The 26,962-nt window shown below is 36.8% G+C and overlaps 1 protein-coding gene across 1 annotated transcript; it reads left to right on the top strand.

Moving 5' to 3' along the window:
• Window positions 1-23: 23 nt before the first annotated feature.
• LOC148957965 (uncharacterized) lies at window positions 24-25,375 on the top strand. The gene is made up of 10 exons (XM_089114196.1): window positions 24-642; window positions 17,699-18,046; window positions 18,567-18,839; window positions 19,537-19,593; window positions 20,581-20,637; window positions 21,221-21,841; window positions 22,179-22,340; window positions 23,103-23,182; window positions 24,212-24,367; window positions 24,763-25,375. Exons 1-10 carry the CDS (start codon window positions 24-26, stop codon window positions 24,850-24,852), a joined length of 2,463 nt encoding a protein of 820 aa, XP_088970322.1. The 3' UTR covers window positions 24,853-25,375.
• Window positions 25,376-26,962: the final 1,587 nt, after the last annotated feature.

Below are 26,962 nucleotides of genomic sequence, written 5' to 3' on the forward strand. Positions count from 1 at the left end.
TGGGTCAGTGAATCCGATATGAAATGAATCCGGTATCGTGTGAACAGGGCACATATCAACACATTTTGACATTTGTTTTTCTCGCCAATTTGATGCAAGCCTCCAACTGTGATTTGAACATTATCTTGTACCAAAATATCTCTAAGATTTTGAACCTAAAGCTTCAGTATAGTGAAAGAGTTACAATGTTGTGGATTTGTACTCTTTCGTTGTTTGTTTTTGGATCTATTTATGCTGAGAGTGATCCCGGCACTCCGAAATGCGAACCCATAGTAAATCCAGTTTGCAATGCCGTCAAAATCCAAATTAGAAATGTAACGATGTATAACATGACCACGTATCCCAACTCACTTCTGCACCAAAATCAAGAGGAAGCAAGTTTGGAGCTGCAGGAATTCTATCCGTTGATTAAAGTGGGATGCTCGAAATACCTCCGATTTTTTATGTGCAGTATCTACATGCCAACTTGCTCGCGGCCATTGGCGCTGCCATGTAGATCACTTTGCGAGGCAGCTCGAGATGGTTGCACAACACTGATGAACAACTTTGGATTTGCTTGGCCTGATCCATTTAAATGCGAAAGATACCCAAATGAAACAGAAAAGTTTTGCATCGGTGTTCCCAGAAGAAAGACAATTAAAGGTATGAGTATGTGTTCTTTATCTTAACTGAGTACTAAAGTGTGACGTCATCAGAAATTTATTTTTAGGATTTCTTAAATTTAGCCACATAATCTGAAAGAACAGCATAAAATACCTCTCAATTTGCAAAATTAGTTAGATATGTTCCAAATTGGGCGAAATATGGCCAATAAAAGACTTCCAGTTTGCTAACGGATCACTGTTGTTCTGACCTGGTTCATAAAGTTATACCAATATCAAATTACAGAGGTTTGATGGGGCTAGAGCCTGTGCTCAATTAGCCATATCTCAGCCAATTCGTAATGCCTTTAACTGATTTTGCATTTTTTGAAGTATTTTATGACCCTTTTTAGGTTCTGGGATCAAAATTCAGAAATTCTAAAAATAGATTTTTATGACGTCATCACTTTGGTACTCTATAGGTTTGCTGCTTCACGACCTGGACCCAATTTTTACGCTCGGCCACAGTGTTCTCACTTTGCTTCATGTAAATTTTCTTACACTCGCACGAAAACTTCCTCAGATTTGGGAAAAATCCCTTAGATTTACGAAAACCTGCCTTCTTATAAAAGATATCGTTAAAACAATTGTTGCCATAAATTTAAGTGTCAAATCGAGTCATCCATCAACATTAAATCCGAATACTTTTGGACGACCGATCTTTTGGACGATCAAACTGTCGGACAAAAAAATTTTCTGTAACTTTATTTGTCCGAAATCTTTACTTTATGTGTCTATAAGGAAGTATTGACTCTTTTTGCCGAACAAACCAAAAGCTCTGTACAAGCCACTTTATCCTGGTAATTACCTAACCCGCTTTGGCGACACCTCTGGCTGCAGTGTCATACTGCCCAAGCAAACAGTAGCGTTATGCTTTTTAAATATCAGCATCATACTAGATGTTAATTACAAATAGCCAATATTTTGATTATACTATAAAGAAAATAAATTGGTCAGGCTTCCCACACATGTCTAAACCAAGGTTTGAGTGAGTATGATAGTGATTGAAGTCACTTGAATATATCACTATTGTATTTTGGACATTTGCTTATGTAAACTGGGCATGTGTAGTTTCAGGGCCGCGGAGAGGATTTATGGGCCCTGGGTCAGGACAAAAAAAGCAAATTTTTGTAGATGATGATTGCTGAAAATTCGATCGTGGCTATTTTGGTTGCTAAAATTACTACTGTAGCTCAACTGCTCTGGTGGCTATTACTCCTCTTGACCTATTTAATATAACTCGAACATGACTGATATTTAAACACCATAATGCATAAAAATGAAATTTCTTAGCCATAAAATATGCATTAGAAAATGGTTAGAAAATCTTAGAACATGGTAAACGTTGATTTACTAACTTGGACCAAAACAGATATATGACTGTTCCAATTCGATGCTGAGTGGATGCTGATGCTCAGTGGCAAAAACTTGATACCCTCTTACTAGACAAGAACAAATTTAAAGAGTTTGATGGGATGGGATCTTGCAGGGCCTCCGACGAAGGGGGGGGGGGGGGCGGAGGGGCCTTGGCCCACCACTTTTTTGCAAAACAATAGAGATTTTTTCAAATTCTTTTGTTATGGGTGTTAAATTTTCCCTTGGCCCCCCCACTTTTCAACCTTTGTCGGAGCCCTTGTCTTGGAAAAAGCTTTTCGTTTAGCTGAGGAGCTAAATGCCCAAAAAGGTATTGAAGACCAAAATAAATCAGGAAAATGCACTTGGTTATTTCAAGATCAATGTTTACATTGTTATTCTTGATCATTTTAAAGAAGAGATGAATAGGCAATGAATAGGCGATTCGGCTGTACCCGAGGAGGAAGGAAGATGAGCTTTAGTTTTGAAAACCATTTCTTAAATAGATATGCTGATTAACAAAAATTGTCTGTTAATTTACTGGAAATTTTTTAAACCTTTTGGGCTCAAACTGCTAATTCTGCTTCTACCTTATTTCATTTCTAGGCTTATTTTATCATTGATACCATTATTGATAGGCTGTGATAACAGAGAATGTGATAATGTGATCATGACTGACTTATTACTTAAAAATTTTATTAAGCGAGTCATCATTTATGGGCCCCTAACAACCATGGGCCCTTGGGTCAGTGAGCCCCCTGAACCCCCTTCTCCTCAGCACTGTGTAGTTCGAGGATCCTTTTGTTCGTGATTGTACGCTACGCAGTACCGCAGGAAAGACATCGTTCATTGGTCAAAAAAGAGAGGAAGATTATAGAAGAAGTAAATTGATATTGTTACCCAGGTCATCTACTAATGTCCGAAAACAAAAGAACTAAGAAAATTGACGAAGAATAACTGCAGGAGGGCAAAGATATGGGCAATATTCATGAGAAAAAATAAATGCTTTCAGTTTGAAGAAAAGAGCAATGGGTTACTTATGATGCAGAGTCAAATGCCAGGTCATAAGCAACTCTGTTTTTTAAAAACCTGGCCCCTAACGTTTTTTTACAAAGGAAAACAATTATATTGAAATGGGACACAGAGATTCAGTACATTATGACGTCACTGAAAGATGCCTAATTGCAATTTTAACAGAAAGATTCCATTGCAAAAGGCAGTCATCCTTTTCCTGGAATATATAGGGTGGTGGAAAAAAGTTGTTTGGAGGGTTACCCATGAGAAAAGCACCAGAGACTCTTTTTACCCTATGCTTAGTTGTTACTAGAGTTTGTTTGAAAGAAACACGTAGACAAACGTCGAGGAATTGCTAAAGAATTAAAAAATTTCTATATACAAATTGGTTAGAAAATTGCCTAAAAACACCTTTTTTTAAAAAAGATACAAGTTGGACAGAGTAAACCCATGCCCAACCTCAGATCAAGAATTAAATGAAAAAACAATGATTTTTCAAAACTTTCTCTTATGTTAAAAAAAGGAGCAGGTATTTTCAGCAAATCGTTACCAGAATATTAAGATGACAAGGCAGAGGCGAAGCCAAAAAACTTTTTTGGAGAGGTACAGAAATGATTTTTGCCGACAAGGGCGTATCTCACTCTTTATGGTTGTGATCCTAAGGTAAATAATCTTATATGCTGCTTCAATGCGTTTTTATTCCAAAATTTATAACTTAGTTTGAAAGTTCGACTACTACAGAAATGTTGATACTTTAGTATGCATCGGAACATCGATCAATCATGGATCAATGCATAGTCAATAGAAAGGAGGTTAGAATGGAAAGGTTTTTTTCTATCCTTCTTTCTATTGACTATGATCAATGCAGTCACTAATAATTCCATGCAAGAGAACACGGAGCCAGAGAGAGAGACAGTGTGTTGCTTGATTGTAACTGAACTCTGAACTGAACTGAGCTCATCTACAAATTAAATCAACCTACTTATATACAGAAATGAATATCTAAAACTAACACGAATGATGTGAGAAAAACAAAAGGTAGGAAGGGTGAGTAAAGGTGATGAGTAAATTGAATAGCGTGGCAAAGATTAAGTAAACAATAGGGATTAGCATATGCGTGAAATGAGAGTGACGTAGAGGATGCCTGTGCTGCGATGTGAGAATGTGGGAATGTGATGGAATGAATGAGAAAGGAAAATTGACGTAAACAGGCCTAAGTAGAGTCACTACAATACGTTACAATTGTCGAAAAAGGTTACAGGGTGACAAAAAATTTCTTCTTTTGTCCGGCAATAATTCTTTACGTGCCGAGGGACAAATTGTTGGGGGAAAGCAACTCCTATCCCCCCTTTGGCGATGCTCCGGTCCCCAGGGTCTCAAATTATCCAAAAAATGCGAAAATTGAGACTTGGCAAAATTTATCTGGTTCTTATCAAAAAGTGTAAACCCTATAACAGTTCCGACTTAGTAAATAATGCCATTATACTTCATTTAACAATTATGTCATTAAAATATATTAAACTTTGTAAAAAAACAATAATGTCAGTAGTTGATGTAAGAGTGGCTCTTCAACGATTAATGTATTTAGATAATTTAATTTTTTTATGATGATGATGTAAATGGCAAATATAGCAGTTGTTGACACTTGTTTACAATATTTTTTCACAATAAGGCTTGTAGGCCTAATTGGCCCATCGCCAACAAAATTACTATACTTACAAGTTAACATAATTACAAATTAACAATAAATCTCAGAAAATTTATCTGGTAATATATATTCTGGGAAATTTTGAACAAATCATAGATAACATAGAGATAGAGTTCCTAGCAGTCTTGTAACGGGAACAAACTAATAAAAAAATGAATTTCGTCCTCCACGGTAGTTTTTTTAAAAGATTGACAATACGAACATTTTACCAATTACCAATTAGCAATTACCAATTACCAATTAGCAAGCACCGGGATGCTTACTGTTATCGTCTTTCGCTGGAATTTCGATGTCACGTCCGCGAAAGGTGAAAGACATGTCGGTAGTGCTGAAATTTATTTGCATCTTACTCTTGGTGATCATAAATTTCCAAGTAAAGAAGATTGCTTTTGTTGGCTCAGATTCAATTGGGTTAACTATCACAGGAAAAGAAATTGCTAGCAGCAAGGAGACGTTTATATTATCCAGTTTATGGCAAGCTAAGAGAGGGAAGCGCGATATTCATGTCCGAAGCTCGATGCAAAGTTTCCTGTGTCTCCTAATTCTGATGAGTGGTGATATAGAATCCCTACAGCAGAGACATCCCGGCTTTGAAACAGTTACTTAAACAGAGAGGCTTGGCAGTTTTCCATCAAAACGTGCGTGGATTGTTTTCTAACATAAACCTTGTTTCAGAACTTTTTCAAAGCTTCAGTGGGATCGATATACTAACCCTAAGTGAAACGCACATACAGAAAGACAGTGAAAATAATGGACTGTATGATATCCCTGGCTATTCGTTTGAAAGCCGGCCACGAAATTCTGGAAAAGGGGGCGGTGTTGGTGCCTACATTTCCAATAAGGTACCCTGGGACAGGCGAGAAGACCTCGAGGACAAAGAATTGGAAATTATGTGGATTGAGGTCTGGCCTAGTCGTGAACATTGCAAAGGTATTTTGATCGCAATAATATACCGGCCTCCAGATAGTTCCAAATACCTGCGAAAGGATTTCAACGCACGCTTTAATTCCTTGTTAACAAAGGCTGCAGAAGAGTGCAAAGAAACTATGATTCTTGGGGATGCGAATATAAATTTTCGAATTGAAAATGACAACAAAGAGCTGAAAGCAATCTTCAGTGTGTTTGGTTTGAAACAAATTATTGCAAAGCCTACGAGGATATCAGAAACTACAGAAACATTGATTGATGTCATCCTTACAAATAATCCTTCGAACATCGCAAAACATGACGTCATACCGACCAGCATTGGAGATCATGACATGCCTGGTTGCGTTCGTAAAATAAATAACAGTTCTTTTAGACCGAGGGTTATTACTTGTCGGGATTATAGAATGTATAATCCGGAAAATATGAAATCAGATTTACAAAATGTGGACTGGGCTCCATTCTATAACCAAATAAATGTGAACGAGGCTTGGTCGATGATGAAAAGCATCCTTCAAAATGTATTTAATCATCACGCCCCGAGAATATTCAAGAAAGTAAGGGGAAAGCCAGCACCGTGGCTAAACAGTGAGGTGAAGCGTCTTATGAATGAAAGAGATAAACTGTTAAGAAAATCAAGACGTACTAAAAATCAAACAGACATCTCAGCATATAAATGCATGCGTAATAAAGTGAATACAGCTGTCAGAAAAGCCAAGTCAATGTACCACAAGGATTTATTGAAAGAAAATTCAAGGGATCCAAATAAGTTTTGGAAAACACTAAAATCAATTTACCCAACCAAGTCGAGCGACAAACAAAGTCCTCAATCTTTCGAAATTAACGGCGATAAAGTAAAAGACCCAAGCAAGATAGCAAACGCATTTTGCTCCTTTTTTGCTAATATCGTAACAACCTTGAAGGAAAAGGCTTTCCCGTTATGTAACTTCACATGGAGAAATCAACCCAACTTACCCAAAAAAACAGTTAGAAAGTTTATGTTTAGAAAGGTATCAAAACAGGAAGTTGAGCGTGAACTTAAGTCTATAAAGAGAAATAAAGCAACTGGCTTAGATGATCTGCCACCAGGTTTGATAAAGGACTCTGCTGAGTCAATATCGGCTCCCTTGACCCATCTTATCAATATGTCACTCATGACCAGTACCTTTCCCGCGGACTGGAAGGCAGCTAAAATCATTCCTACTCATAAATCTGGTGCACGCTCTAACTGTGATAATTACCGACCAATTTCAGTTTTACCGATACTATCCAAGGTGATTGAAAAGATTGTTCATCGTCAAGTTATGAAATTTCTAAACACAAACAAGCTCTTGTCAAAATACCAATATGGTTTCAGGCCCAAATTATCAACTGAATATGCGGCGACTATATTGTTGGATGACATACGGAGAAGCGTCGACAAGGATCAGCTCGTCGGAGCAGTCTTTGTTGACCTTAGTAAGGCGTTTGATACCATAAGCCACGCCATACTACTCGAAAAACTTGCGATTTACGGAATAAAAGATAACGAATTGGAATGGTTCAACGACTATCTGTTCTCCCGAAAGGCAGTGGTAGCATTCAACGGTTGTATCTCAGATGAGGAGAACTTGTTAACAGGAGTTCCACAAGGCTCAATACTTGGCCCTCTATTGTTTCTTATCTCTTTCAATGATGCTGTAGAAGTCATGGAGTATTCAAGCATTTTAAAATATGCAGATGATACTGTTTTGTATGTGGCAGGCAAAGAAATTGATTCAATTGAAAATAAACTATCGAAAGACATGGAAAATCTGTCAAAGTGGCTGAGATGCAATGAACTGATATTGAATCTAAAAAAAGGCAAGACAGAGTCGATACTATTTGGAACGGCACAACGAATTGCAAAACAGCAAAATGGGCCACTCAAAGTCACAATATCTCAGCCAACCCCAACGGTAATTAACAACACAACGCAATATAAAAATCTTGGCGTCCTTGTGGATACCTCACTTAACTTGAACTCCCATTTCGACAAATGTTTCAAGCGTGCATCTGGTAGATTACGACTTCTAGCAAAATTAAGGTCGTTCATGGACAATGCTACAGCTAGTACAATCTATCGCACTATGATCCTTCCAACATTTACTTACTGTGGTATACTGCAACTAAAGCTCACAAAAACGCAAATAAGCAGACTTTCCTCATTTCATTCTCGTTCATTGAAGATAGTCTATGGTGATGAAACAGCCGGTAAAGGGCTCATGACAGTCATAAATGCGAATAAGATGAGAGCCTGCAAACTTGTGCGAAAATGCCTGGACAGAGATATCTGTGAACATTTTCAGAATTATTTTACTCTGATACAACATGAAAAGGAAACAAGAAGCAACAAATGCACTCTGCGATTACCTATTATTAAAAAAGAATATGCACGAAAATCGTTTCAATATATGGGCTCTAATGTGTACAATGAGCTACCTATAGACATACGTCGGACAAGGACACACAAAGAATTTGTTAAAAAACTTAAAAATCATTTTGCAGGACAGTGACAAACATTATTTTATTTCAATGTGAAATTAGGTTTTATTAGGTATTATAGATCCTATTCTTGTAAGTTTTATCAATGTTTTTAATGTAATAAATTTTCTTTCAATATCATTTAAGGTCTAGGGCACAGGACACACAGTGATAACAGCGATGTTCTAATTGTTGAAGTGTTTATCCTGTATAAATATTCGTTTTATTATTATATAATGGGCAATTCACAATTAGGCCGTTCATGGCCTTGATGTGGTTGGTTTTTGAACCATTTTCCAAAATGTGTCCATGAGTTATCTAACGTTAAATGGGACATGAACTAGGCTATTTGCATGAACAGAGTCGCCCTGAATATGAATTGCTTGTTTTCGGTCGTTGATATGGGCAAATAAAGTTTTTAGAATCAGTTTTCGCATTTTACAAAATACCACCTCGAAACTTGTATTTTGCGAAATTTCGCATTTTCGCATTATGCGAAAATTTTCGCAAAATACAATAAGCCCTATTATATCTCTATGGTCATTACCCTTTTTTCTCTAAATTTCAAAATCTCAAATCTCAAAAGGATTCAACCCTAAACTAGTGAGATTGCAGCGACGGGAAAAACAAATAAATGCGACATCTGTCAAAGAGGCGCATTTATTGCAGTTACTTGTGGAACTGGCCATGCTGCTTTAGAACTCTAACCAAGAGCAAGGGCTGGGCTGCAACTTCGAAATCGTCGTCCGAATCCATTTCACAATATCTGATTCACCGAATCTGAGTGAGATAGCCCGATGTGAACGCAGTGTTCTAACTAGAACGATTTCCGGTTTGAAATAGTTTGTGTGAATGAAGAAAAGGCCACTGTAGCAGGCTGCTCGACGGGCTCCAGGGAGTTCTTGCGGCGAAAAGTCGATAAAAATGCAGCAAATATGAAACACCGCAAAACGCCGAGAATAAACAACAATAAATACACGTGAATCAGTAAAGGCTTTACTGATTTACGTGTTTCTAGTGTTGTTCATTCTCGGCGTATTGCGGTGTTTCATATTTGCTACATTGATATAGTTTCACTGGAAAATTTTATCTCACTCAGTGAGATTATCGTATTCTCACTGGTGTGAACCAGGCTTAAAGGGTCATCAGGGAACGGGCAATACTGACCTAATTAGAAACATCGGAGTCTGCATCATTAATTGACATTTGAAGGGCTCTGTATGCATATTTAGAAGAATCAAGATTTATCAAACAAATATAGAGTTTTAAGATATTACACTCTTTTTTTATAAGAACCAGTAAATTTAAGTTCAGGCTGACTGTTCTTAATTTTCTTCAAAATCTGAGGCTGGATTGTTCTTAATTTGTTCTTAAATTAAGAGGGTGTAAGCAGTGCTATTGCTAGCTTTTTCGCTCTAAGGAGGTGTTCAGGTCATTTGCCAACAGAGTGAGTGAAACAGCCTTAATTTGCTGACAAATTTGAATATTCACCGAAAAAGCACTCACACATCGCTAAAAATCCTCGATTTTGAGAAAAAACGTCGTTCAAAATTGCATTTTGCAGAAGCTCAGCCTCAGCTTGTTTTTAATTTGTTCTTAACTTTTGACCAGTTTTGAGGCACGTGTTCTTAAAAAATTGTTCTTATAAAGAAAGAGTGTAATATGTCTATGCCTAACTCCGCATAAACCCCAAAAGATGTTGTAGATCCTTTAACACTTAGGGTTGACTTGCAAGCCATTAGATGAAGTTTTTCGAGGCATGCCCGTGTACCAGATCCCCATACGTCAGTGGCATAATTTGGGGTAGGAAGTATTGTACTTTCAAATAAAAAAAGAAACAGTCTTAGGTTGAAACCATCCCATTTGTTGCTTTTGGACAAGAGAGCAAAAAAAGATTTTTGAGCTTTTTGTTTAATTATATCAACATGAGCACTGTAGGAACCATTAGATTTAAAAGTAACTCAAAGCATTTGTATTCATTGCATTCTTTGATCTCTCAATCACCAAATTTCCAAATTTTGCACGCCTTAGATTTGTTTTTGTTTTTTTGACAACCATTATCTTGGTTTTGGAAGTATTTATCTCCATATTAATGGACAATAAACAGCGATGAGTCAACTTGTCAAAGACATATGACAAGTGACTGTCAACGATTTTTGTTTTATATTGACGTCCGGTCCTTTATCCCTATTTGCACAAGAACGCTCTTGCACACGTGAGGAGTAGGGGTGTTCCCAAGGCAAAAAGAAAGGCGTTCGCTCCTTTTTCAAAAATTCTCTACGGTTTCGATTTAGAAGAGTTGGCACGATGTACATCGCCATACTGTTATCCATTGGCTCGGCGTTATTACTCCAAACTCGTAAGTGTATCTCATTTTTCATCTTGCAGTTCCTTGCATGCTCATAATATGTGTGCTAGTTTTAGAAAGTTGGTGACTTTAAAAAAAACATTTTAGTTAGGATTATTGTTCAATTTTATAAAACGAAAGCATCTATAACTGTTCATATTACGGTACAAAAGCATGCGATACGAACATCGCAGCATGACGAGGTGGCGAAGTTTTATCATGCCAGAAATGTGTTTTCACGCCTCTCTGCGCGGGGCCCGACAGTACTTAGGAAATTTGTTCATTACTTTTGATGCTAAATGAGCACTTGCTAAAAGATGGAAGTTATTTTATTGCTGCAGTTCTAGGCAGCCTTTCCACTAACCCGGCTTAGAACAAAAACGGGTTAGAATTTATCCGTTTTTGCGTTGCGTTCTCAGTAACCCACTTGAAAACAGATAAGTTTGAAGCTGAGATAGATAAGCTAGGTTAAAATGTACCCTGGGTGGCGTTTTCATTGACTCCCGGGTAAGTGGAAAGGGTGCCCTAGTAATTTGCCAATACGTTTTATATTTTATCTTATTTACACAATCAATTTTGTAACTCTTGAATTTATCTGTTCAATTGCTTTTTCAATTATGCTTATTGAGTGGGAAACACCTTTATCACTTGTTGAGACGTGATATTGGGTTTTGTATATGATGATAATTTTTCATAGCGACACACCCCGCAGGCAATTCACTCCTATGGTGACAATACTCCAATGGGAGGGTTGCCCTTCAAGCAAGATGAAATAAGGAACCATTTTATCTTGCTTCAAAGTAAATCCAAAGTAATAGTTTCAAAGATCGCCACCTCTTTTCTTTCTTCAGTTATAAGTTTTAAAACAGGGCACTCTTAGGCAAAGAGAGATGAAAGGCCGAGCTTCTCTCTAGAGCCAAATGTCTTTTTGTGCTTACCATGGCATACTGACTGTTGCAGTCTGGTAAGTGGTAAATCAGAAAACTCGACAAGCACAATAACTTTTTCTTTAAATCTGATAAAACTGTTATATAGCTACAATTTAAAAAGGCAAGTTGTCCCTTCTTACTGGAATTAGGAGAGGTATCATGTTTTTCTTGATGTCATATTTTTAGGAGAGCGTTCCCTGACCCTAGGCGACCTGTAATTCGTTGATTTGATGCAGTCAAAAAACTCCCCGATGTGTATGACACGAGGCTAATTGGATTATCTGAACCGGATTGTTCCCCTTCGCCTTCCTTTTTTGTTTTTACAAAATGATAAGGTCAGTTTTTTCTTTCAGTGTCTTCAGTAGCCTGCGTGCAGACTTTACTTTCCGCTGCGAAGGAGAGCCAATATGGAACTTGTTAGCTCTCCTTTGCAACGGAAAGCAAAGTCTGCACGCAGGTTATGTCTTCAGAGGAAAAGCTTTGCAAGCAAGACCAATAACAACTAACCTTTGCTTTCAAAAGTTTTCTTTTCTCCATGACCAATTATACGCTATCAAAAAGAAAATGAAACACACATTGCATTGTGTTAAAAAGGTGTTAAAAGGAGGCACACATAAAGCTCAACAGGACGCCCTGTAAATGATTGGCAAATATTTCAATTTAACTAATGGACGTGTTAATCAATTGATTCCGTTCGATAAATTAACATCTAGAGTCAAAGAGAATTATACACAAACGTTTGAAACCGATTCAAGTAAACGGTGTCAACATTTATCTTTATATGATCATTTTTTCCGTTTTCGCTCTCTTTGGTCTGCCAAGCTGTTTCTGGCCACGTCATATTAGAATCAAAATCTAAGCATTCAGCACAAAAGTAGAAACAGATAGGACTCTGTAGGCAGCCTCGACCTCTGGACGGCATTAGTGGAGGGCTTGAAAACTGTAGGCTCGCTTAGACTATTTTATCCCCTCATTGGATGAGAAAGATATCTTAGCCCCCCTTTTTGCTAGGTCAGCCCCCTATGTCGGAGAATTTTTGGTGCTGTTGACCTATGTGGTCGATGATGTATGTATACTTTCGTTTTTGCTTCAGAAGCCTCGGGTATAAAGCCCAATCTCCAGTGAGAAAAAAAACTGCGAAATGCGAAAAAGTTCGCGCGAAATACGTCTTAGGCATGCGCAGTGATCTTTTGCTGGGATTTCTCGCGAAGAATTTCTCTGCGAAAAAAAAGTTAAAATGAGTTTAACTTTTTCGCTTTTCGCTTGCGAAATCCTTCAACAGCCAATCATATTCCGTATTCTTTTGTCACGCTTCCAAACTTTACATTCCAATGTCGTGAGGTCAACAAAAGCATTCAAAGGAATTTGTCGCGTGAAGTATTTCGCAGCGAAATTTCGCAAGACTTTTTCTCACTGGAGATTGGGCTTAACAGAGAAAGAAATGCCATAGAATTGCGTGAAAGATCCCTTGCCGTTGGAGGGAAGTAACAAATAAACACTAAATTTAACAGTCGAAGCTGAAAGAATGATAAGCGGAAACTCTACGTTGCACACCTGGCAACAGGATATTGCTGATGAAATTGTTGAAAATGATGCATAAAACGCTGAAGAGAAATCTTTTGAGTTGATAAAGATAAATTTCAGATTCAAACATCGAACTTAATTATGTCACGCCAAATGGGTTTTAGGATTGTTACATGAAGTATCTTGGTTTAAAATTAAGGCACAAAGCAAAACGGCGACGAGAATTCAATATTATGAGATAAATTTTCAAAATAAATTAAATTAAATATAATCATGCATTGAGTTCGGTACATGACAAGTTCGACGCTTGAAACCGTGCCGTGCTGGAGTCGTGCAGCTCGGCAAGCTCTGGCGATCCAAGCTAGTTTGCCGCTCCTAACTAAATCTGCCGTACCAAACCAAATTGATTCAAACGTCGCGCCCCTCATGTACTTAATTCTCGAGTTAGGTTCGGCACATGAGAAGTGCGACGTTTGAACCAGGCCTAAGTTCATTTGGAAGCTACTGTGTGCATTTTTTCTCTTTACTTTATACCTAAACATCGATGCTAACATACAAAAACAACGAAATATTACATGCAGCAGCATTATAGGGATGTTGAGTGGACGTGAACACGCTATTGTTGTCTTCGTTGCCAATATCTAGTTCAACTCCGTTCTTATCGATACCTTCTTAAACATATACTTTTCCTTTTTAGAAGAACAGATAAAATTGAAGCTCGGGCTGGTTGTTTTTAGCTTTTTCAAAATTTTGTCCTTAATTAGGGTGTGAACAGTGCAACCACTAGGGAAGTGTTCAGGCCTCATTTGCCAACAAAGTGAGTGAGACAACCTTCATTTGTGTGAGAAGGAAGAGAAGAACCGCAGGATAGTTTGTCGGCCGGATTTTGTGAATCTTGCAATGAGTATAATACAAATACGAGGATAAAATTCAGAAACAAAGCAAAACGGTGACGAGAATCCAATGTTATGAGATGAATTTGTTTTTAACTTTTGACCAATTTTGAGGCTCGTTATCTCATAAAATTGTTCTTTTTAGTAAAAAGAGTGAATGTCAACAATCGAAGTTGGACAAAAACGATAATTTAGTACTGAAGTTTGATTCAGGCGCTAAGTTTGATAAACTGAATGGGGCTCAGTGATATTCTCCCCACCCTCTAATAACTTTTCAGACTTGAGCTCAGAGGCATGTTCCATTAAAAATTCTGAAAAGATAGGGAGCATAAAAAGCACGTTTGATATACAAGGGGGTTTATAAAACAAGTTAGGTTGTTTGTGAAGTCTATATTGATTTTCTTTTCAAACTCAGAAGAGTGTATTCAGCGCCAAGATAGTGCAATGGCTTATAAAAAAGAAACTTTTGACCTTTGTAGCAGACTTGTGTTTATGCAAGGGCATGTTATGATCGGAATCAGGGCTGATCAAATAATGTACAAGGAGAAACAAAATTAACTCGAAGTCCAAAGCTGAATAAACATCTTGAATTACGCGGGGTAAGAAAATAATTACGTCGATTCCCCTGGTAGTTTGAGATGCACCATCCATCCATCGACGATTAATATTAAGTTTTTTATTTTTTGGACTATCGTGGCAAGAAGAGATATAACAAAATGTACATATGTTTAAGCAAGACTCAGAGTAAGGACTAGCTTCCAGGTGTCAGAAAGAACGTCAGATTCATGGAGGTGGTATCGTGGGCCCCGACAAAGGGTGAAAAGTGGGGGGCCAAGGGAAATTTTAACACCCATAACAAAAGATTTTGAAAAAAACTCTATTGTTTTGCAAAAATGTGGAAGGGCTAAGGCCCCCCGCCCCCCCCCCCTTCATCGGAGGCCCTGGGTATGGGCCTCTAAAACGTTTTCAAAAATGTTTAATGAGGCATGAAATCTAAAAAACTAACCAATGTAAAAAATCAATCACAAACAGGTTGCTTCTTTTAGAAAGGTGCCTTTTTTCTGAGACATAATGTCCCTACCTACCCATACCCTTTCATCTTCAAAATGTATTTGTGTAAAACATCCCTGCCTCCAAATATACATTTGCTCCCTTTATGTGGGGGCCTGATCACCAACCCCTCTCTAAAAGCATGGACCATCCCTACGAGCTTAATTCGGCTTAGGTGAAGCAAATATGAACTTTGTATTTGTTTGACTTTGTAAGAAGTCTTTTAGGCACTTTTAATCTTGAACTAATAACCTGAGACAGCTTTGCTACCCATACTCAGATGTCAAAATCGACGCTTTAAGCAAATCTTAAGTTGTATTGGATCTTTTATACAAAGCAAAGCAGACAGTGAGAGACCTTTGGCTTTGTTTACATTATCATCTGCAAAATTCCAAATTTCGTAGCCTCTACGTGCCTCAAAATTGGTCAAAAGTTAACAACAAATTAAAAACAAGCTAAGACTGAACTACTGTGAAATAAAATTTTAGGCAACATTTCATCTTAAAAATGAGGATATTTAGCCATGCATGGGTGCTTTTTTGGCGAATTTTCAAACTTGTAGGCAAATATGGCCTTAACACCTCCCTGGAGAGAAAATGCTAGCAATTGCACTGCTTACACCCTATTAGTTTAAGAACAAATTAAAAAAAATCCAGCCTCAGATTTTTGTCAGTCAGCCTGAACTTGAATTTACTGGTTCTTACAAAAAAAGTATATAAAGCACCAGGGTAACAGCCTGTTTGTTGCTATTTTTCTAGAATCTACCGTTTAGCACTTTTGGTAACCATCGTCTGGTCCTTATAAAGCGAAAGCAGCGTAATTTTTTCGTATGCTGACAAAAGTCCTTAATGTGACAAGTCAGACTCGGCATGCAAAATAGGTTCTCTATGGAGCCCATGACCATCTTTGGTCGCAACAAAGGCAGATAGAGTTAACTTAAGACCTGCACGTGATTTTTCTAAAGATAAATCTAAAGATCATTTTTCTACCTCATCATAACATTATTGTCATTATTGAATATTATTATCATTTTGGAAACATCATGTTTGAACTTCTTTGATCAACAAATTTCTGCCCTCTGTTCCAAACATCACAAGTAAGGATTATTACCTATTGTTAAATCGACGATTTTGCATTCGTTAAAGTAATACAAGCAGGAGCATTGTGGCTAGGCGGGACTCCGGGAAATTTCCCGGTGGTCCCTTACAAGTGACTTTGTAAAACCCAGAAAAAATTTTTAAGGGAATATATTCTTTGATTAAATATTCTCTAATATATCTAAAAACTCAAGCTCATAGTTATGAACTAGATAATTGGAGATAAACTTAAACACAAAGGGCCCCGTGAATGGGATGCGTGGAATTTTCAAGGGATGAAGGTCAAACAGAAGATGATCCGCTAGAATGAGTCTTGGGTAACCTAATGGAAGTTTGCTTTCAAGAAAACCGTGAATTTACCCGTGAATCAGGCCTATTATTAGATGTTTTAGATGGGGGCATAATTATTTGGAGCCTGTACGAGAAGGCGCTTTTAATAAGCAGAATATGACTCACCCGGGTCAAATCGAAGAGCTGCTTGCAAATGATAGAAATGCCCGTTCGAAGGTCTCCAGCTTAGCAAAAGTTGACCGAAGAACCCTCCAAGAAGTGATTTTGTTCAGACACGGCGCCAATGAGGGGGGGGGGCATGTTTTTTACCGTCTCTTTTATTATTCTTAAAAACAGAGCATGAAATAAAAAGAGAACAAACAGTTTATAGATTACTTGATTATTTGATGTTTTTACTAACTTGATATTTTTTATTCTTCGTCTATAATTTGCATCAATTCAGTAGATAATTTTCTGTATCATTGCATTGTCTGCATTTTGGATGCGTAAACATGGCCTATTATTGAAAATACTTGAAACGAAGAAGATGCACGCTTTTGCAAAATTGTCTCAATCAACACAACAGCTTCTTGTTATTAACATCGATGTGCACTCTTAACTAAAGGTCATCCTTTCTTTCTCTCCCCAACGTCTGTCATGAGAGCTTTAGCATGACCTCTCCCCTCCCAAATTTTTCCTAAATATCAACAATCAATGCTTTTCTTGAAAATGGTCAAATTGTCTATCCTGGGCGTTATAGTAATTTTTGGTCATGGAGATGCATTTTTAGCCAGTCTAGAAGGCTTAATCTAAAAAATTATTGTTCCTGTCAGACCCAACCATGGTGTCACTAAACTTGATGCTTACCCCCCCCCTCCCCAGTTTGAATTCTGTTTTACAAATATTTTTTAAATTCAAGAAGATTCAGGTCTTGTTAATTATTTCTTTTTCCTCTGATTGTCATATTCGCATCAATTGGTATTTTTTATATGGACTTGTCAGCTCAATATCACCAAGATACATTTGGATTGTAATATTGTACGCATAAAATAGGCATTGTTGGGTATTGGGGGCAGGCTTCAGCCCCCCAAGTTATGCCAAAAGTAATTGCCATCATCGACTTTAAATGTGTCATCATCAATCAACATTCAAACGCTCCATCTCAGCAACCCAATACAGCCTTCTTTCTTCTCCCTTCACAATTCTTATAACGCCTGACGTTCCTGCAAAAAACAAAAGCATTAACCACCCTGTCAACAAACGAAATATTCTCTCCCTGATAATTTGTAAGATTGGAGCACAGTTGCACGTTCCAATACCATACATAAACAAATTCTGAAAGGAGATGCAGCATAGAAGATAGAGGTTGATATAAAGAAGGAATTGGTGTAGGGTAAGTTAGGCATGGGACCTTGATTGTGAAGTCTATATCTATTTTCTTTCCAGATTCACAAGAGTGTATTCAGCGCCAAGATGTTGTAATGGTTTATGAACTGGCATACAATACTCCGAATCAATTCGAAAATGTAGAGAAGGCACTACAAGAGTTGACATGGTCACTAAAGCTGAAGAACCACGACTGTATCAGACTTGGTGTCATTCTGGTCTGGAAAAAGGTTGATACTTTGATACCACTGTCCTGCACATATGGCGATGCACCGTGCTATAAGACGGCGTTAAATATCATCAAAGAGCAAGCAAAACAACAAACCAGCTCCGGGAAACTGAATTTTTCATATGACAAGAGCAATTTGGCTGCAGCAATTGAAACTGCTTATCAAATGCTGAGTTCACGTAAGTTTAGAATAAAACCTTACCAGTAATGAAGAATTAACCCTTACAGGCGATAAAAGTAAGTGAACCTATTATGCTTGAAAATTTCATGCGTATCGAGAAGTGCCTTTGCTCATTTATGAGTTATTTTTGTATGATTGTATTATTATTGGCAGGGATCTTAGCACCCCCTTTCCCCAAAGATATTTTTTCCAAAATGTATTTCAAGCCATGCAAAAATCGCCTCGTGCTTAGTTTTTAACCCGTTTAACTCCTTTGAAAACTTGTTAGCTTCCTCAGTCCGTATTTTGCACTGTCTTTCCTGATAATAGGAGAGGTGTTAAAAGAGGTTTCAAGAAACCGGGGAAGGGGGGCTTAGCTGTTTATCATTTCTGTAACAGAATCTTTAATAGAGAATAATAGAAGACTTAACATCTTCTATCTTGTAGAACCTCATGTAAAGTCCTTCCAACGGCCCTGATGGTGTTCCTGATTCCCTTTTATTAATGGAGCTAAAGATAGCTTCCCTTTTTAATTTCAGAAAGCTCCGGTGCCAGACTCAGCGTTGGTAACTCTGTTATATTGGTTCTGAACAATGGCCCAGGCAAAGATCATTTACCAACAGAAGACGCTGTAAAACACCTTCACGATCACAGTATCACATTGTATGTGATTGCCATGGGAGAGGGCAAGAAAGAACATTTGGATCACATTATTCTAGACGATAACAGCGCGTTTCCAGTAAAAGATGGAGGTAGTGCCATACCTGCGCTGAAAACGATCAGTAAACTAATCGATGGGACATACAGAGTCGGTATGATTATCTGATTACTTAAATTGCTTAGGACATTAGGGGCGTAAAGACCTTTATAAGAAGCAAGCTGTATCAAAAGAGCTATTTATATATATAGAGCATTTAGCCCCTAATAATCCTTGAGGTTTTCTCCGTCATCTCAAAGTATACCCCCCAACAATCACGGCGCCAATAGGGAGGCTTTTTTCAAAGGTTCTTTAACGTATTTTCTATTATCTTTTAAAACAAAGAAAATTTTTGAACTCTTTATCTCTGAAAGTGACCCTTTTATGAAATTAGCCATATTAACCGCCATATTTACATTTAAAAGGAAAAAAGCAAAAAAGTTGACGTTTTGACAGTTTACATACAGTCACTAGAAGCTACAGAATGCTAAAGTTATCTAAAAATTGGTCAGTGTTGAATAATCGACGTTTCGAAAGAAGGAGAGTGGACCTGATTGAAAATGCAACTTGTTCGTTAAAGCATATCACAATTAAACTTTGAAAGACAAATTCTTTGATTTGCAAAAATATGGCAATTTTTTGAAGACGATTTTCATTCCCTTATTCTTTCATTCCTTTATTGAATCTCTAAAGCTAGTTTCTTAGCTTTTCCTGTTAAAATCTTTACTAGAAAGTTGACAAGTATCGCTCGAGTATTTTCGGCAGATACAAAGATGGAAAATTTATCATTTCTTAAACTACTTTTGTTCCAGCTGAAGAAGCGACGTTGCCTATTAATCCAGCTATTGGAGAAATCCTTTTGAGTCCACGTAAGTGAATATTTTAACAACACGCGTTTAATAAAGACGCCTCGAAACCTCAATTAAAAACAAAAATTAGTAATACATTTTGTATTTGGATCCTTACTGCATATTAGGTTATGATTCGTGTTTTATATTTCATTTTTTAATTTCAATTGATGCAAGATATTCATTACTACTTGTTTGTCAATTTTGTATTTATCTAAATTGAGGGATCTTTGAAGTTCAGCATTGCTGAAGGGCTACCCACCTTTAATAATTGAAATTAGATTAAATCATAGCAAAGAAACCAGCAACCGACACAACACAAGGCGACGAAAGAACCTCTAAAAATTAGTTTATATGAATCTATTTGTTTATTTGATCGATGCATCTATGATATCAAAAGGTAAGGAATCTAAATAAAGTTGCATTTAAATAATTTTAATTGATCCATATAGGTTGATCCATATAGCTGACTAGTTCAAGCATATTTCACTATTGAGCATTAAAAAAGGGTCTTTTGTTGCAAAACGAAAAACCAGGCAGACATACTGATTGCCATAAAATGATTCCAAATTTGTAAGCCTCTTGAAATTTTATATGAAGGCATCTTCTTGTCATGGTATTTTAGTCAGTTGACGATTTTTTAGAGGAAGGGGGGGGCAAAGTTTAAAAATGGGGGAATTTGAGTGATTGTACTTAACACGACTAAATGTTTTATGCATACCCTTAAGCTGGCTGGAACTGCATATGTAAAATATGTTCGAGGCATTTAGCTCGACATATCCTGTAATGATCATATTACTTTATGCTAATCCATTAAATTATATAATTTGGATCAACAACATTGCATAACCATTTAAATTTACGACAATGAAAAAATCATCAGTCAATACTCATTTTTGGAGTATTGCTGCAATTTTCGTTGTTCCTTCAAACTTTTATGAATCTCCTTTTTTTAAAGTCGTCTCGACTTTGAAATCTCTCTGAATGAGCAAATTTTTCTACCTACAGAGTTTGACTTCTCCCCCCTTTCTATTGATGTTGAAAGTCTGAAGTTAATTTTCACTGGTAAGTCAAGTTGAAACATACGATGCCTGCCAAGAGTCTTGGAACACTGACGTCAACTTTCAACGTCAAAATCAATTATCCTTCTCTCTCCTATAAAACAATGCTGGTTTACTATCAAACGGTTTAGGATTTTAGGAAGCACTTTCTTTTGCACTTCTTTTTTGATTTTTCTCTAAATTGTCAACATTGTTGTAGGGAGAAGGGGGCTGGAGTAGTAATTATTTTTCTGGAAAAGAATGAAAGATAACAAACGCAAGGCATAGTGCTGGGTCTTCCAAGTACTTTTGGCAGACATTGTAGTTATTTTTTATCACATTGTGCTTTCAGATGTATTTTAAAAGTAGAACAAGTTCACAATGAAACAGGCAAGTGCATAAAAGCTTTAATATTTTAACAATAGAATCTTTAAGGCCCAAGGCAAAATACGAACAAACAGCACAATTTTCCAAAGGTATTGTTGTTGTTTTTTGGACAAGATACATTGTAAGACAACCACAACGTGCCCTTCTTACACAAAGTTCTTATTGCCAATAATGTATAGAGTCGCTGGTTAAAAATGCAATTTTATTCATCTTTGTTTTAGCTGATGAAAAATCAAACTTATGCAGGGAGGCAGTTGACATTGGGTTCGTGATTGATTCTTCAAAAAGCATAAAAAAATTTTACTCCAAAGAGAAGTTCTTTGTCCAAAGAGTAGCATCAGCTGCTGGATTTAACAAAGGTTCTCGAGCAGGTGTCGTTCTGTTTAGCTCTGGATCCTATGTGAAAATGCTTGTTCCCTTTACAAATAACATTGGACAGTTTAGAAACGATGTCGATAAGCTGCCCTTATATGGGTACCAAACTAGAATAGATAAGGCGCTTAAAGTCGCTGGAGAAGATTTATTTGCTGAAAAGAGCGGAGATAGACCGAATGTAAAAGATATTTTGGTTCTCGTTACCGATGGGAAACAAACTCCACCAGCCGGTGGGTACGATGGAAAAAACGAAATCGTTGTTGAACCAGAAGATGAAGCAAGACTCCTACGAAACAGGAACATCACTATATATGCCATTGGTGTAGGTGGTGCGGTGAACCAAACTCAGCTGGAATTGATTACAGGCTCACCTAACCAGGTTTACATGCTGAAGCGATTCGATGAACTCGTCACAGATGAATTTATCAAGAACCTTACTGTGTTTGCATGCAAAGGAGGAGAACTGAGTACGTTTTTCCCATTCTTTCACAAGTCATATCCAGAGATTTGATGCCTAGCATCAATGGGTACAAGGGTTCTCTGTCCAATAACTCTACAACATGTTTCAACATGTAACATTAAAGCCAGCCAATTACCTAGAAATGTAGCACAAGCAAGCATTTAGTTGTAACAAAAGCCACTCGATTCTCTTCGTACGAAATTCAGCTTAATAGACAGTATAGGTCAGGAAAACTTAGCATTAAACTACAAGCCATTCTATGCTATTCAAATAGATAGAAAACAAGCAGTTCAGTAAGATCAGAAAGTAACTGAGTAACATACATTTCATGATTCTTTGTATAGAAACAGCTACACCAGAAGTGATAACTTTCACCGAGAAAGCGCGAACGAGCCCAGCAACGACCCTAGCAACGACCCAAGCAACGACCATAGCAACGACCACAGATACTTCAGCGACTACCAAGGCAAAGAAAGACTGCAAATGCAAAGGATGTCGAGACTGCGGTAAGTATTCTGTGATTTTGACTTCCTATTAATGCGGATGAAAGAACGAGTTAAAATAGTTCTAAGGCATAGTCCTTAGTGACTGTTCTGGCCTATATTACTGGCTTTTTCTGCACTTTGGACGAGTTGTGGATGTCTTGATGCTGAGGAATTAAAAAATACAGTAATAAAATGAAAATAGAAATAAAAAAATGAAAAAACTGAAAATTAAATTGAAGTAATAAATACAGAATGAAAAAATACAAAAAAATAAGAAAGAAATGAAAAGAAAAAAAAATTAAAAAAACTAATGAAAAATATAAAAGATTAAGATAAAATAGAAAAAATAATGAAAAAATGAATAAAATTAAAAAAAGGAAAAAAATTAAAGAAATTAAAAAAAGTAAAAGGAAAATGAAAAATATAAAAAAACTGCAAAAACTAAGAAATAAATGAAAAGAATAAATAAATGAAAAAAGCTAATAAAAAATTAAAAAGATAAAAAAAACGAAAAAGATATAAGAATAAGTTTCTTGTGTTTTTGAAATAAATTAATTTAAGTAACCTCTCACTATCACCAAAGATCTTTGCTGTCACGTAGCGAGTTATATATGAAAGCCTCCTCTTCGTACACTTATGGCTTCAAATGTTCCTTAATGACTGTTTTGGCTCACATCCCCGGCTCTAATTGCTCTTTCAACAAGGCATGGACGTAATAGACTACTTTATCCAGCTGATCCTTTGAAACACTAGATCATATTTCTTCGTTTACCATTTCTTTAGGATGTACAGATGACTGCGGATGCAGCAGAGGTTGTGGGGAAAAACCAGCTGTGTACTTGAATATCTTTAATGGCGCAAACGTGAGTGAATTGGATTTTATATTAGACTACAATCATAGCTGGACCGCTCCTAAATCGAACACGAGTCCCTCTCGGCGTTATGTTAAACACGATGCCGTTTTTTCCATTGAGCGTTATTGAACTTTAATACGCAATGAACAGTATTGGGAAAAAGGTTGCTTACATTTAATATCCTGTGCCAATTTTGCAGTAAGAAGAAACTTTCTGTGTGACTTGTGGCCTAAGTAGTCTTCTTACTTTTAAAGTTGAAAATCTGTTGCAATGGAAAGACCAACCTTTTCCATACAGTTGGTGGGAAGGTATGATGGGTGTTGTGTTCTGCCAATCTTTTTGTCAATCAGTCACTCTCTGTAGTAATACGACAGCATACCAATCTGGTTTTGCGTCATTGCGTAAGTCTAGCGTCAGTGCGATGATTTTCAAGCATTCCAGCGTAAGCTGAAAGCTCTTCTTTTTTTTCTACTTGCGATGCTATGTTCAAATATGTTTGTTTTAACGATATTAATTATTTCGAGCGCATCTTATTCAACTTCATGCACTGGCTAAGTTGTGAGGTAGTTCTGTTTGTTCCGACATAATATAAAGATTTGACGTTTGTCTTTGTACATTTGTAAAAATGTTCTAAATTTTTGCAATTTTGGTTGTGGGTGGCCCCTTCATTTGATTTGAAATAAATTAATAACAAATGACGGTTATGGTTCGATTACCATTTTAAGCACAAACTTATGATTCAATACGGCACGGCATAATAAAATCTTACGGCAAGACATCACAGTAGCTTGACTGCGCAACTGCATACAGTACTTCTGGATGGCCTAGTAGTTGAGAATCTAGTAATACCTAGCCTTCAGTCCTTTCGATGCACTGAGACATACCCAACGAAACGATATATACCTATCTTGTCCTGCTTTTACGTTGACATAGGAAATTTGTCAATTTTTGTCATAAAAAAACAAATCAACTCTTATTTTCTGTACATCTCAATTTTTCATCATATTTCAACTGTCAATGATTTTTTCTGCCAAACAGAGTAACAACATGGTGGTACAAAGTTCAAAGGTTTCTCAGACTGGCCCGAAAAACGCTCTTAACGAATATGGACAGGGAAGGAACATTCACCCAAAATTAATGGCTGGGGGTAGCCTTAAAAACAAAACAGTTGAAGAGATTCGAGAGCTTCTTAAGGTAAATATCACTTGTAATGTCACTGAAAAGCCTACAACCTGTTTTCGTTTGCTTCTATTACCTCAAGTAACGAGAATTGACCTTCTTGCTAAAAACAGCTTTTGACTCCGTTTCTTTCGATCTGCACCTTGATATAAATTTCTAATTATATTTAGCAATCATCTGATGTTTATGCACTTAGGACGACGAGCAAGAGAAAGTTTTCTAGATTCAAATGCGCATGAATCGCAGTTATTATTATGCATGCTCCCTGATTCTAAGACGGAAAATGCCTCATTCATTTTAAGATTTACGCTCGCTCGTCTCCCAAAAAAGCCATTCTTCCACTTTACTTTCTATTCTCTAGCACAAGCAATATACATATCAAAACACTTCTAATTGGATATATCTTTTAGACATGGCTGCCATATCAAAGCAAAGTCAATGAAGCTGTCGCAGAACTCATTCGTCGGAGTGTGCAAAAGAGAAGAAAAAGATCCGTTTAGATTTCTTAGTCCGTCATTTTCGATTTTTTCTACCAGCTTTTCTAAATTTAAAACTTGGTTTTGCATCGCTGTTTGCTGGATTTGAAAATCGCCATGTGTTAATCGGGATTTCACTACCTATAAAGCCTCTCAAGAAGGCTGCTTAAACCACGATACTTCTTGGTTTGATTGTTTTTTGTCGAATAGGTTTATCTTAACCAATCAGGTTCATATTGGCTTGTGGACACGTGTGATAACACCTTTCTAGTGCCTAATATGGCGATTTTCAACTTTATATGACCTTTTGCAAACCAATTGTGATTCAAAATCTTATTACATTTTGATAAAATATTTTTTTACAATAATTTGTTTATGATTTCTTTTATCAATACAGAATACTTTTCGATGTGATCATGGAAATAATGCAATAGTCGTTTTTACTGAATAGATAATTAGATAATTAGAGGTTTATGGTAAATTTTAACAAAGCTGGGAATAAGTTGTTGTTGATTGATAGATGAAAATTTAAGTAATTTGCAACAAATAGTTTGAATACACGAAGCTTCTTCCAAATGATTTTGATCAAAACAGACCAGATTTTTTGCGCTTGGTCATGTGTTATTGATAACACGCGACTCGAGAGGTTGAGCAGCAGAGTTCGAGAATTTATTCCAACAAGAAAAACATCGACGCGACGAAATACAAGAAATAAACATGCATTTTAAACAAGTCTGTTAACTAAACAATATGTAAACGTTTCTATATATGTGTACGCTGAAACAGTCTACCCAAGAAAAGATCATTCAGCTTCTACCTTCATTGCTAGCATAAACTAATTCACTCTTGTGTCTTCAAGACCATAGCAAATCTTATCTGCTTTTATTGTCCACTATAACAAAATTCTAAATTTGGTGTCAATATATCAAATGCTATTGTCCCAGACAAAATTTAAAGGCTGCTTGTTTAAGTTTTCCCCTCAACGTAATGGAAACATGCAAGTTCTGAGACGAAAATTGATGGATGGATACCAGTATTGCATTTTAGATAGTCCCATAAACAGCTAGGGAACCCAAATAGAAAACAGGCAGCTAAATGTTAATTGGAAGCTATAAATTTGAAATCAGCGGACAGGAAGATTGTTTTCATAGTGGCATGTGAAATATTTTAATCAAATTGGATATTTGGTTTTCAAATTCAAACCAAATAATTTTCTATTTCTCATGCAAACTTAGAAACGCATCATTTTACACTTATCTCTTAGGTTTTCTTGTCTTTCCAATTTTCTCCCTCCTCTTCTTCACATGTTTAGGCATTTTGTTCTCTCTTCTTTCCCGGTTTTGTTCTTTCACTATCTTGTGTTCTTTTCTTGACATTTCTTCCTCTGTTTTTTATTCGTTACCACTGCCAGTGTCTTCATCATTTGACTCAGCACTTGATGCTTCATCAGATATATCTTCATCTTCTATCTCTTCCATTTTGCTTTCATCTCCCCTTTCTGTGTCAAGTATGCTGGGATGTTCCTTGGCTCCAGATAGATCTGGTTTCAATCCAGTCACCATAGGGTAATAAACATACTCGGAAGTGCCATCTTGTGCTTTCATAGCATCCCTCTCAAAATCTATTACTTCATCTAAAGTTCTTGGTATGAATGCCTTTTTGAATACTTCTTCATCCACCAAATTTCCTGAATCGCGTCTTCTACACTGCAATTAACAGCTTTTTCTTGGATTTTCTCCAGGTATTCCTTAATGTTTTCATCGTTAACTGTAGGATCTGTGACAAACTCAAATAGCTCTTTCATTGCCATTGTGCTTACATGGTGTTTTCTGAAAAAGTCACTGATATTCTTAAGGCCGCCGGATGCAGGTTTGAACAGGGGGGGGGGGGGGGGCAAAGCGAATAAAAAGGGCACGACTATATATTCCAAAAACAATAGTTAGTGCCAAAAATGGTACAGATTTCATGGTAATTTAGAAACCTATAAAAATTAATGAAACATGCTGGATATAGTGAGAACTATCTTCGCTAAAAGCAGACATGGCTATTTACTCCATTTAGGGACCACGCACTCTTGATCATAATTATTTGTATAGCTTCCCATCTCATGGCCTTCAAGTTTTTTTGAGAGTAT

This window comes from Rhopilema esculentum, chromosome 19, assembly GCF_057945365.1.
Source record: "Rhopilema esculentum isolate cy_ngs chromosome 19, ASM5794536v1, whole genome shotgun sequence".
NCBI classification, from domain to species: Eukaryota; Metazoa; Cnidaria; class Scyphozoa; order Rhizostomeae; family Rhizostomatidae; genus Rhopilema; species Rhopilema esculentum.

Bases quoted from the DNA above. Each gene is read 5' to 3' on its own strand.
- LOC148957965 (XM_089114196.1), top strand. From the start codon at position 24: ATGAATCCGGTATCGTGTGAACAGGGCACATATCAACACATTTTGACA. The intron at 21,842-22,178 runs GTACGTTTTTCC...TTCTTTGTATAG, and splicing joins ATGCAAAGGAGGAGAACTGA to AAACAGCTACACCAGAAGTG. The intron at 22,341-23,102 runs GTAAGTATTCTG...CCATTTCTTTAG, and splicing joins CAAAGGATGTCGAGACTGCG to GATGTACAGATGACTGCGGA.